General features: G+C 44.8%; 1 protein-coding gene across 21 annotated transcripts; it reads right to left on the bottom strand.

Annotated features, from left to right (window-relative positions):
- Positions 1-1,942: 1,942 nt before the first annotated feature.
- On the bottom strand, positions 1,943-11,862 carry LOC120659343 (probable glutathione S-transferase). 21 transcript variants are annotated; one of them, XM_039937458.1, is made up of 8 exons: positions 7,807-8,121; positions 7,390-7,683; positions 7,169-7,288; positions 6,698-6,765; positions 4,582-5,896; positions 4,402-4,462; positions 3,464-4,153; positions 1,943-3,348 (listed from the first exon to the last, which is right to left on the bottom strand). In XM_039937458.1, the coding sequence occupies exon 8, from the start codon at positions 2,728-2,730 to the stop codon at positions 2,023-2,025; it is 708 nt and encodes a 235-aa protein (XP_039793392.1). In that variant the 5' UTR covers positions 2,731-3,348; positions 3,464-4,153; positions 4,402-4,462; positions 4,582-5,896; positions 6,698-6,765; positions 7,169-7,288; positions 7,390-7,683; positions 7,807-8,121; the 3' UTR covers positions 1,943-2,022. The 21 variants fall into 21 exon arrangements, 19 of the variants coding, with proteins under 19 accessions (XP_039793392.1, XP_039793393.1, XP_039793394.1 ...); XM_039937459.1 differs by lacking the exon at positions 6,698-6,765; XM_039937460.1 differs by lacking the exon at positions 6,698-6,765 and having other exon boundaries at positions 7,169-7,260; positions 7,807-8,120.
- Positions 11,863-13,263: the final 1,401 nt, after the last annotated feature.

Genomic DNA, 13,263 nt, shown 5'->3' with positions numbered 1-13,263 from the left:
ACAGAGAAAGAGAGAGAGAGAGAGAGTCGGAGGTTGGGGAAGAAGACGACCGACATCCATTCGTGGAACAGACGAACATGTAAGATAAGGTTGGTTCTTTTTTCATTTGCCCCTTCCCTTTTCTAATAATTATAGAACATATGAATATATGAGTTTATGACGCATTATAGTCCCTGGAACTTCTATTTTCTCACATTCTAGTTCCTGAAACTTTTATTTATTTTTATTTTTTATATATATTGGCGTATCCCCGTATCCTTGTTTTTGCAAAAATGGCATATCGGAGTATCCCCGTATCGCGTACCGGTATCCGTATCCGCGTATTCGGACAACATAGCCGGCGGCGGGCGACGTCGGGCGCGGCTGGCCGGCGGGAAGGTGGCGACCGAGGCGCAGGACGGCGGGCTCGGCTCCGGCCGGCGAGGGCCCGCCCTACAGCGGTGGCTGGTGCGCCCCCGGCATGCGCGCGCAAGCTCAACGGGCAGCGGCAGTGGCGGGCCGAACGGGGAGACGACGACGGGTGCGAGCTCGGCTCTGGCGACGACCGGCGCGCCACCGGCCGGCGCGCCCCAGGCATGTGCGCGCGTGTGGCAGTCGGCGCCGGCCGCCGGCCACCTCGGGCCCACTCCCCCAGCGGCGGCGGTGGCCACACCTCCGGCCGGCGCGCAAAGGCCGATGCTGGGTCTGCAGCCCGCGCATGGTGGGCCCAGGCTTGCGTGGTGGGGTCTGGCGTGGGGGCCCCAGCGGCGGGGCATGCTTTTTTTATGTTTTTCAAAAAAATTTGCCGAGTGTCAGACTTAACACACGGCGAAGACTTTGTCATGTGCCCGATAAAAGACACACGGTAAAGTCTCTTTGCCGATGTTTGGTTGTCGTGGGGCTTTTTGCCGTGTGTTACACACGGCAAAGGCCAGAAAGCTCATGGGAAAGTCTTTGTCGTGTGCCTCTGGCACACAGTAAACTGCCTGGATCCCGTAGTGTTTGGTGTAAGTTTTCGCTTGTGTATGCATTTTTTCAATGTTTCTCTATTTTTAATCTTTTGTACTCTTGTGTTGATCAAATTCTGTTCGGCCGCATCAAATTTGTGTCTCTAACTGATTTCCCCTTAATGAAAAACATAATAAAGCACGGTCACGAAATAAAAAAGTAGTTGGCCAAACCAAGGTTTGCAACCCAGCTCCTCCCGCTCTATCTTGAGCATCTTTGCTTCCTCGATGGACGACGCTTCGCGTCTGATCCTGATCGACTCCCGGAGCCTGCCCAGCCTCTCTCCAGATCTTCGTATATAATCACCCTTCTCCTAGCTTCCTGCAAACAAAAATTATTCAGGTGACAGATGCGGCTCTGGGTTGGTTATAACTAAATGTGTATAGTATGTGTTAGAATATTTAATAGATGAAACATAATGTGAGATAGATAATTTTTATTTTTATTATATTAATTTTAATTAGCCTGTGCAGTAGCACGGATAGCCTAGTTTAATTTAATTTAATATCACACAAATTTTTGTTTTCCTAAAACACCCGCGATCAAGCTCTCGAACGCCCATCGTACATGCATGTCAAAGCCACGCACGCGTCTCCTACCATCACGTACGTGTCTACAAGAGATTGGAACTGTACATTTCACATGTGCCTCGATGTCGACGCATTATTAATGTTCAGAGTATTAATAACTTGCTTAAAAGTACCCGAGCTAGTTGTCACACTATACATTTTTTTTATGAAACATGAGAGGTTTCCCCTACTGATTATAAATTAAAAAAGAGGAAAAAGTACAAACACAGCTGTCTCAAATCAGGAAACAAAAAAAGTTACAAAGAAGATCAGTAAAATTACACAATAGCATCTAGCCATTCTAACATGCGTTGTTTGTAGTGACTTTTTGCCCTGAGCGTAGCCAGGGTGAACTCTGTCTTGAAACTTTGAAGGCATCGATCATGTAGGTTGGATCCCTCTGAATATCAAATCATTTCGCTGCATCCATATTGTCACACTATACATTATTGTCATGTCCGTTCACTCACTCAATATTGTAAAACTCCATGTGTATCTCGTACATGTCGTGGCCCGAGGGGAGCACGCCGCGCACGCTCTCCCTCTCGGCGCACCTCGCCACCCACCGCACCAGCGCGGGGCACTCCGCCGCCATGTCCACCCCGCCGTGCCGCTCGTACCCGTGGAACATGGCCGAGAACGGCACCAGGGCGACGTCCAGGAACCCGAACCCGTCGCCGCCGAAGAAGGCCCGGTCCCCGAGCACCGCCTCCAGCCGCCGGAGGTGCCCCAGAAGATCCGCCATCGCCGCCGCCTTCGCCTCGCCGCGGCTCGTGAAGAACCTCGTCTGCGCGCCGTACACCTCCCGGTCCACGAAGTCGGCCCAGAACCTGGCGCGCGCGCGCTCGAGCGGGTCGGCGGGGAGCAGGCGGCGGGTGCCCTCTTGCTCTTGGCCGCCGCTCCAGACCTCGCCGACGTACTCGACGATGTTCAGGGAGCCGCAGACCGGGCGGCCGCCGTGGATGAGGATGGGGACGGAGCGGTGGACCGGGTTCATGCGGCGCACGAGGTCGCTCCGCCGCCGGACGCGGAGGTCCTCCTCGACGAAGGCGAAGGGGACCCCCTTCTCCCGCAGCGCGATCCGCGCCCGCATCCCGAATTCGTTGCACCAGAAGTCCACGCACGTCACCGCCTCCTCGTGCTCCTGGCTCCTCGCCGCCGCCGCCGCCGCCATGGCAGACGGCAGGTCAGCGATGACTGGCTACTCGCTAGCTTTGGTAAATGGGATTGTGGGTGATGGCGCTGCTGTTACTGAAGAGCATGCAAGGATAGGCTATATATATAGGCGAGTAAAGTTGGGTAGACCGGGGATCGAGTTGGCTGTGATGCGATCACTGCTTGCGTAGGGCTGCTACATCTCTCTGAAAAGTTGATGGTGGAATGACAATCGATCACGCGGTAGATCTTCATGTACTTTTAGTTGTTGACTTTTTGTTGATGTCAAAGACCATCTTTCAAAGTTTGGACACGCGATGTTGCTGTCAGAGTAGCAAAGTCATCAGTAACGACGACTGCTTCAATCAAACTGACTAGTAATAAGCTTCTTGTCAAAAGAAAAGAAAAGAAACTGACTAGTAAGTCACCACGGGCATTGGAAAGGGATGCTCTGTTGGAGGATCGATCATCGTATACAGAGGATGCTCTGACTCCCGAGATATTCCAAACTGAAAGCACAGCAGCTACGCGAATACAGGGGAGGAGGAGATGGTAGCTAGGTTGGTAGCAATGTTGAATCATTGGGTGCCTATCACCTCCTCTGTCTCTTGTTCGCTGTGCCATCATCAAGCATCACCTGCAGGAAAACAGAGGAAAGGTAAGAGCAGAGTAAGATGGCATGATGAGGCCTCGAGACTTGTTGAATGCCAAGTAGTGTACAACAGAGCATGCATCAAGTTGTGTTGGCGTACCATGCTCATGCATTGGGACACTCCACCGACCGACCCACCGTGATGCACAGCACAGCACGCAGCGCCCCTGCAGTGTTAGCCTTCAGTTTTATCATCCTCCTCTCGGGAGCAACAAGTAGCTTGGTGAGCTGTGCTGACCTTAAACAGCCAAGAATCGATCGAGAAACTCAAAACTGTATGGACAGCATAGAAAGGACTCTGTACTCCTCTTGAGACTTGGAGGATACAAGTTCAAACATTTCTCAATTTGAAGGCATTTTACAAACTTCCGAATTCGCTTGTCAGGGTATGAGTATCTGTCAAACACAGGCTGAATTACCTTACTAGAACATTTGGCGCGTCTTGCGCACCCTATCATGACCTCAACTATAAAAATGAGCTCTCAGCAATCTATAGTGGCATAAAATTTCTAGAATACAAAAGAGCACAAATTGATGCATAGGAAACATATAGATATAACCTTTACAAGCATACGCGTTCCAGCTAATACTTTGAAAAATTGATCCGACTGAACATGTTGATGCATGTTACTTAGTCGGTTCGTTGTGCTAGCACGAAGAACTCAGCAATAACTGGTTCAAAAGTATTCAGAACCCATAGAATATACATTTAATTTACATATGCTCCCATGTCCTTTCTTGAGAAAGTACCAATCAGAGGTCCTCCGTAGATTTGTACCAAAGTTGAAGCCTGGTATGCAAGGAAACCCATCATCCTTGGAAGAAGCTCCGTAAAGTAAGCCAATTATCCAGGGATTCAGGATGACAACTCTTACTATATAATTAGAATAGCATGGGTTAAAGATAAGTCTAACATGGTTTGCCAATAAAAAAATCTAGTACAATAGCATAGTAGTGTTCACCTAAAAACTAAAAGTGTTGTTTTGGAAATGAGCTGAGAAAGCCGATAATCCAAAAATCACAATAGGAATCACAAACCTTGGGGATGAAAGGACCACTCCAGCACCAACCAATGCCTTCTCTATTGAATTCTTCAAACCTTCACTTGCCAAGCCAATTCCAGCATTCGTATAAATAGGAATAATTGTTGAAAAATCATAACATGAGGAATAAAATAACAGGGTGCAACTGACAATAACTTATAATCCTGAAACCTACCTCTTAACTTCCTTCTTTAGAAAACATATCTGAAATGTCCTCCTTTGACAGGTTATCTGTATGCTGATAGAAGTTGAAGATATGGACAGCTGTCCAACATAGAAGTAGCTTATTTCAGAATAGTTGAAACCCTTGTCACAGCTTTTTCAGATACTATGAGACAACGGCAGCATCACTAACACCTATAAACTGTGAAGTATGAATAGATTCAGTCACATCAATTAGTCATATTTAACCATAGTTATTCTTCAACCATTAAGTTATCCCTTTACCTTAACAAGCTCATATACAGTTACAATGGCATTGACTTTATCAATCTAAATTTGGTGTTTCCATTCATTTTTATCATGAATCAGCATATACATGGATAAATCCGAACATACCTCCATTTTATGTACATATCAAGATGTTTCCTTTCACTTTCATGATGACCAAAATATCTAGATGAAGTCTTCTGAAACTTGCTTAGCATATGCAAAGAATTCATATAGCATATAGTGGAAGTTTTCTTAGCACAGACAAAGATTTAGAATAAAATTTTGATACAACTTTGTCTGCTAAAATTATGAAACTTTTCTCGGCACAGGCAAAGAACAACACATCACGAGAATGAATCTAAGAATAAACTTTACATTTTACACAACAGATGTCAGCATCTTCTTGGGTTGCATCGACTCTGCAAGTGTTGTTGTAGCTGTCTGATGGTACTATTGGGATAATGGGATTCTATTTGTAGATCAGATGAGATGACAAATTTACATTCTTAGGAAAATCAAATACTAATTTGCAGTCCAATCAGTGCATATAAGAAAGAAGAAAACAGTCCAATTTGAAAGGGCTCTACATCTTTTTTAAAGATGGAAGCTAACACCACAGACAAAAAACATATAAGTAAGAAGAAAACAGCCTCATACCACTTTTTTTACATAGGTGCTTAGTGCAGACTACAGATAGAGAATACTAGGAAGATTGGCGCGCTTCGCTGCGCCGGTGCTTCATGTGCGTGCTGGTGTGTGTCATACGGTGATAGATACGGAAGGCACAGGGCTGTGCTAGCAGTCATCCAAGCAACAAAAAGCAAGGCCCCTTTTTAAGAGCGGCAAACTAATGCACAATACAAATAGGTATCAACTATCAAATGACACGAAAGCATAGAACATTAGAAGTCAAAAACTGGTTAAGGCCATGATATTATTCATCACAAAGATAGGTCAATTACAATTGTAAATGATAAAGCACAAATGACTGCATATGTTGTGGCTCTGAGCAGCAAGTGCAAGATAGTGGCGATTTGTAGTGTCGGCCTGCTTCAAAACTGATACATGAAAGTGAATTAGAGCTGACATATTATAGCATGAGACGATATTGATGGTTTCGGCAAAGAAATAGCATGAGATGAAAAAATATGGCATCGTGCGAGAATATGTAACCATTCAAAATAGAACCCAGATTACTGCATCAATTCCTAGAACCCAAAGTACTTGCAAGAAAAGCCAGTAATGAGAAAAGAAAATGAACCTTTCACCCAAAGGGCCAAACATTTAGAATCAAAGACTAAACTGATATCGCATACCAATTTCATGATTGCACCTAAAATTTCCAAAAAGGATCTTGTTCATGGTTCTTGTTCTTTGGAATCACAATTCACAAGGTAAAGTCTAAAAAAAGATATATGTAAATGAAAATAGTATCCCCTTGATCTAATAATCAATAAGAATAAAGGTGTGTAGCTATATGTCGCTCATGCTTTGTAGGGTGCCTCGAGCAACATTACAAATTCAATGCTTTAAAGAAACAATCTGATACTGCCATGGGGCAACAGAATACTACGAAAAATAGAAGAGGAAATGAGAAAAGAATCAATCTGATTGTACCTTCCTATCTTATGAAATTCTAGTATACTAAAATACATATTAATTTGAGATAGAGCATTCAGAACATTCTCAGTATAGGCATGTAACTTAATTAGACATGTAATCTTGGCTATTTCAGAACATTGAATTACCACAAAGAGCTGCAAGATAGAATACTTCAGAACATTTAGTATGTTCTGAAATGTTCTTTATTTTTAATAAGGAAAAGACACAGTCTACTGAAATGTTCTGAAAAGTTATACCATTGCACGGTCTACTGAACTACACACTGCAACTTTGTCTTGTGGAAATTGGTTGTCCATGGTGCATCCTGGCCAAACAGAGGTAAATAAAGCTACAGGGATCAAAGCAACATGATGGGGAACAAAATTTACAAACCTAATAACAGTGAACTAAATAGCTTCTATAGCCAAACTATATACCCCGTTTAGCATTCAGATGTAGCCAAAACTATTCAGATGATTTTCCAATATTGAAAGCAAAGTCAAAGATGATTTATATGAGGTGATATGGAAAGTATAAGAGTTGAGGTGCGCAGGTGCTAGATTTATGGTAGGTTTCAGAGTAACAAAACTTGCCAAAAACCTCCTTAGTTAATTAAAAAAGAAACTGATTTCAGAACAATAGAAATTGGTAGATGAACATATTTAATCATGTTGATAATAAGATTTGCAACATTGGCAAAAAATGATGAAATACATGTAGGTTATCACCTTTCCTTTTGCTATTCAATCTATCAATCACCCACAGAGATGCCTCATTGGGAATCGCTGCATGTTCAAGCACATATGCTTGCTTGACAGACCTGTAGCAAATGATGAGCACACAAAATGCTGCAGGCAGAAATTGTAGATAAATTTGGGGAAATAAGTGTACCGAAAGGATTTCAATCAACCACACTACACCATTTGAGGAGAGAGAGGGCTAGTTGTACCTAGAATTGGCACTGGACTCGTGATGAGCAAATGTGATAAGATGGGTTAGGCCTAATTAGCTTAATTGAGGCAGACAACCTTCGCCGGCACAAGTGGATCGGAGACGCAGCTGCAGCAGGAGGTTGCTCCCATGAAGGACCTTGACGACGATACGTCAAGGCAAACGACTGATTCGGAGCTCATAGAATCGCACAGATCTGCAGACTACAACAGCTTTGGAGAGAGGGAAGCTTACTGCAGCCGTGGAGAGAGCAGAGGAAAATGCTGGGGTCGCGTGGGCTGCGGGAGGGCGCCTGGAGCAAGAACGCAAGCATCAGCAGCAAATGGCAAAACCACCATGCAATCCGACGGGCCTAGGTTTCATAGAATCGCACAGATCTGCAGACCACCTGAGGTGTGGAGGGAACGGAGCTTACCGCAGCCGTGGAGAGCTCAGAGGAAATGCTGCGGTCGCCTGGGCCGCCGGAGCGCACCTCGAGGACGGAGGCGCCGGCCGGGCCGGCGGGGCGTCGCACTGGGTGTGCGCTCGCCGCCGGCGGGATCCTCGACCGAAGCAGGCCTAGGCTCACGCTGGCATCGCCCCCTTCCGAAACCCTAGACCGCCGCCGCCAAATGAAGAGGAGGAAAGCGCAGCAAGAAGCCGCGGCGTCCCCTGGAGGCGGGGCACGGGTCCTGACCTGTGGGCCCACGAGGGAGAGGCGGTGGAGCATGGCGGGCCCGAGGCGCAGCGAGAGGCGGTGGAGCACGGTGGGTCGCGCCGCGGGCGCGGGGGCGGGCGGTGCCAGGGAAAACACAGGCCGCATCGGGCGTCCGCTCCAGTCACGGCACGTGGCGTCCCGAGGTAAAGGAGCGCTGAGGGAGCTCCCTCTCCACGGTGTATAGGAGTTAGAGTATTTAACTTAAATGGTAGATAAAAATCATATATCATAAAAAAATTAACACAGAAAGAGAAAGAGAATATTATTTAAGGTCCATTTTCAGAGGTATACATTAAGCTGCAATCTAGAGCAAGGAATGTTAAATCCGGTTAAAACATCAATAGACGATAAGCAATGTCATCCGGTTGACAAAAAGCAATTATATAGACAACACTATTCTTCAACTTTCAAAGAAGGCAATATATTAACAAATGGTATAGCTAAGAAGCCTACACAAGTGACACTTCAGTCTTCCTGGTGTTACAGGGCAAGGGTCCAATCAAATGCAGCAGTGGATGAAGCAAAGTGTCTTTAGCCGTATGACCTCAAGTAATGCTGCTACTCTACTTGATTTTGGAAGACCTTTAAGAAGCTGTAAAGCTAGAGGCCGGTAGCGCACCATTTTGTCCACAATGGCAAGGGTGCTAGATGTTCCATGTCAACAAAATCAAGACTGCAAAGTATATATATGCCCAGGAACACTAACCTGGAAAAAGAAATAAAACATATGGGAACGATCACTGGTAAACAAGAAAAGGGTAGAGTAACAAATCAGACCACTAGCATAACTATAATGTAGTCAATCATTTATGCTTGATATTTTGAGCATTTCCTTTATTCTCGGTACCAATACCAGGTGATGCAACGTCGAAACTGAAGCCTAGATAACATTCAGTGCATGGAGTTATTACACATCATCAAATAAATAAAACATCCAATCCATTCCAATGTTTGTAAATCTCACTTTCAATCGACACTACATCTTCCCGTCAATTAACACATCATCTTTCCTTCCACTCTCCCAAAAAGACACCCAGCACATCAGTGTAGGAGGTGCATGGCTACGATAGTGAAAAACCCCATGGTGGCAAGGATCCCACACGTCATCTCCACCATGTACCTCTTTGTCTCAATCATGTTGTCCCTGCCAGAAATGGATAGACCACCAATGATAATAATCAGTCTTACATCACCCAGTAGAAATTGGAAAATGGAGAGGGATTATGGCATGATCAAATTAAAAATAAATACTTGCAGGGTAACCCCATCAGCACTGTGAAGCACAGGCTAGTAATACACTTGCACATAAAAGAACTGGACCTGGCAACTGGTCTGTGTCTTAAGCTTATTATGCAACCATTTTTAAATTGACCACACAGAACCACATATGCACAAAAGGTAACTGAACTTGCCCTTGTCTTAAGTAAATTTTTCTTAAAAGATATGGTCTTAAGTAAATTTTTGTCTTCGAACACTAATTTTTCTTATCTAAAACTGGTGTATCAACAGTTCCAGATATTGACAGCACAATGCTTGCATCTCAAAACACAAAACCTGGACTCTAAACAAGCAAAACTATTGGACCATTGTATATATGAAACTAGCAACATTTAAGGAGAGAAATTTACTATATCAGTTTGGTCTCCATGCGGGGAGAGAATTTTTTCTTCTAAGCTGCAACTTGCATGCAGAGTGAGAGAAAGCGGTACAGAAAAGTAACAGGATATAAGTACTGAACAAGCTCATACTGGAAATTCTCGATGTACTGATTTAAAGACTCATGCTCCATTGTTTACTGCATAGACTTTGAATGACTTGGTGACTGCAATACTAACCATTTCTCTATCTCTACTACTTAAAAAGAACGAAATCTGTTTACCGCTACTGTGGGTCTGCCTCCCCTTGAGTCAGCCAGCGTCACATCTTAGCCATCAGATCACCATCGCATCGCATAGCATCTTAGCATGGCTAGGAACATGAAGCCTTGGTTTTTGACAATGCAGGTCTTAGAATTCAGAAGTTGACTTCCATCATTTGATTTGATGGTTTTTGACAATGCAGGTCTTAGAATTCAGAAGTTGACTTCCATCATTTGATTTGTCAGACTGCTTCTGGAATGCAAGTCCTACTCATAGTAAAGATAACTTGATCTCTTGATCTTTGTTGCATTCAGTCAGCAATCAATTAGCTTTGTATAGGCCTGTTATTATTTTTCTAAAAAATTGCTATAACACAGTTTTTTGAAATCTGAAGATATTTTTGTGCTACTCAGTTAAATTTTCAGCTCCTATTTATTTCATCGCAATTTTTTTGTGTTACAAGCTTTATAAAAAAAACTTCTGTGTTTCTATAAGTTAATAGCTGTATAGTTACTTGAATCATTGCCAGTGAACCCTGTCCTTGCCAAGATCATTTTTTTTTTGAACGAGACTGTGGGGGACTCCCCACAGTGAAAAAGGAACTTTTAAATTAAAAAGGCCGAGGCCAGGGTTCGGGTAGCCTTACAGAGTAGTTAACTGAACTGATGGAATGATGCCCTAATGGACATGACGATTCCATGAGATGCCCTAATGATTTGTTGCAAAATGGTTGTTTGCTTTTCTTGTCAAAAGATTGTCTACGAGAGAAAAAGGATGTGCTGTTGTCAGTTAATGTATAGTCCAGTGTTGATACTTCTGGTTCAAGTAATGTATAGTTCAGTGCTTTTGACTTTGTGTGGCCGTGTCACTACAATTGCATTTAGTGTTGTAGGTTTGAGATTAAACTCATTGTCTTCCTTTCAGAGATGTTTTTGGTTTTCAGACATCGTATGGCCATTACATGCTCTGAATTTTGGATAAGACTCTTGGCCTGTTTGTTTGAATAGTATGGCAATTATTAACCCTTATATTTTTGGTACGGAAAATGAGGTTATATAGTGCCACCCTCCATTTCACATGGCACTATTAGTTGCCTCAATGCCTCAGCAAACACAGAAGTTGGTCCAACATGTTATTATGTATCATGGTTCTTTGACATCAGTGCACACTCAGTTAACTGAATCAACTATAATGCAGTTCTATTTTTTTGTTTCTTGCTCTAAAATAAGCATCTGAAGTTTACTCAGTAAAGTTTACTGGATGAAGAATCACATGACACTGATGAAACTCTTAGTTGTTAAGGTACAACTCTAATCATAGATCTGATTTACTTTAGCCCTTTGTGCTTTGTGATTTGGTGGTCAGGTCCTTCCAGTTAGTCTTGTAACAGATTTACTTGGACATAAGGGTCTTCACGCTGGCTTAGCAAAGGCCCTAAGCGCGGTAATGGGGGGGGGTGATGGGCAGGGAGGGGAGCCGTGGATACCGCACCTGTACCTAGCACGTGCAGCGGAGAGTTGATACTCCATCCTCGCGACCTCGCCACGGAGGAAGTGAAGCTCCCTGGAGGTGGAGGAGGACACCTCGGTCGCCAGGCTCTTCAGAAGATCTGGTTCGCCGTCAGCTGCTCCTCCACCTTCTCCTCCGCCTTCGCGAGCCGGCGAGGGACCTCCGCCTTCGCGAGCCGGCGAGGGACGGCGTCCCCAGCGGTGGCGGCGAAGCCCCGACGCGCGGCGCCGATGCCACGGCGGCCCACGGCGCCGATGCGGCCGACGGACGACCCTGCGACCATGCTTGCGACGGCAGCGAAGCTGGGGAGGCCTAGGGGGCAGAGGCGGAGCTGGGGAGGCCCGGGCGGCGGCGCGGAGCGGGGAGGCTCGGTGGGGGCGGACGGAGGCGGCGGAACGGTGAGGTCGGGTGGCTAGAGTGGCGGCTCGCGTGTTGGGCCGGCTGGCAGGCCGGCGATGGGCTTGTTGAACCGGAAACAAAGCCTTGGGGGATTAGGGGGCCGTTACGAGAAATTTTTTAATTTTAATTCTTTTTAATCTAATATTTTAATAATGGGCTAATTGGAAGGTACCATTGTAACTTTTAAGAGTTGGAGATATACCACTACAACTTCTAATATTGGAGATATGCTACTCACATACGTCTTTCAACACTTTGGATCCACCCGTAGGGTACGTATCTCTATTGTTTTTCCGTATGGACCGTATTGCCCTTCTGCTCATCCCATCCTATACGTCGTAACGATTGTCCTAGGTGCTTGGCGCGATCAAAAAGGCTAATTCTTAAAAATTTAAATCTGCACGGGCTATTATTAAAATATTAGATTAAAAGGGATTAAAATAAAAAAATCCCCAGTTTCGAAGAGATGAATAATCCATGATGTGTGACAGTAGTAGTAGTCTGATGACTAGCTATGACGAGGTATGTCAACGTAAAACCAACCTAAACTGGGTGATGATTAGTGATCGGATCGATGTCAACATGAACGTGCACTGATGGGGTATATCGATGGACCTGTCTGTGGCTCTACCGTACCCTGTCACCGTTTTAGGCGAAAAGCCCGAAATTTGGAGTCTGTTCGGCTGGTAGAATAAATAGTTCTCGACTGGTAGATTGAATAGTATTGTGTGAGAAGAAATAAGTCATAATAAGCCAAATCAAGCCAAGCCTAGACCAGCCGAATAGGCTCTTGGTCTGAAGTGTCGTCTTCAGTCCGTGGCGATGGTGATGAGTAGTGAGGCTAGAGAGATGTAGCATCGCCTTTTGCTGCACAAAAAGGTTCAGCCTCAACAGTTAGGTGGGTGATCGATCTATATCGCGTACAGTTTTGTGATCCTCGACTTGTACGTTTAGTTGCTTGTAGGGTTTCTGCCTGCCTTAGTTCTGACCTAGCTAGTAAATTATATAGATCCTAAAACGTACGTGTCTATGGTTAACAAGTCAAATGTCAAATGTACAGTGCAATTTCAATCTAATTAACGTCAAAATTTAGAGAGAAAAAAATAAATATGAACTTTGTGGATTTGGAAAATGGATGCTTAGGTCGATGTCTCATTGACACGTGGGACCAGGACGCCACGCATGCATGCCAGTTTCATGGCCCAGTGGCATTTTGCAGATATGCAACAACCTTGCTTTTTGGAAAAGATCCGGCTCAAATGAGATGTGTGCGTTGACGTCCCCATATCTAAGGGGAGGCGAAACAAAAATTGAAATGAAAAGTCCCCTGATTCATCATTTCCGGTGCGATCGATGGACATGACGCTCGAGGCAGTGGAGCTCATAATTCTTGGCAATTGAGAAGGAT

This window comes from Panicum virgatum, chromosome 2N (assembly GCF_016808335.1).
Source record: "Panicum virgatum strain AP13 chromosome 2N, P.virgatum_v5, whole genome shotgun sequence".
Classification (NCBI taxonomy): domain Eukaryota; kingdom Viridiplantae; phylum Streptophyta; class Magnoliopsida; order Poales; family Poaceae; genus Panicum; species Panicum virgatum.
The sequence above is the reverse complement of the archived record's forward strand: the minus strand, read 5'-3'. Positions and strand labels throughout refer to the sequence as shown.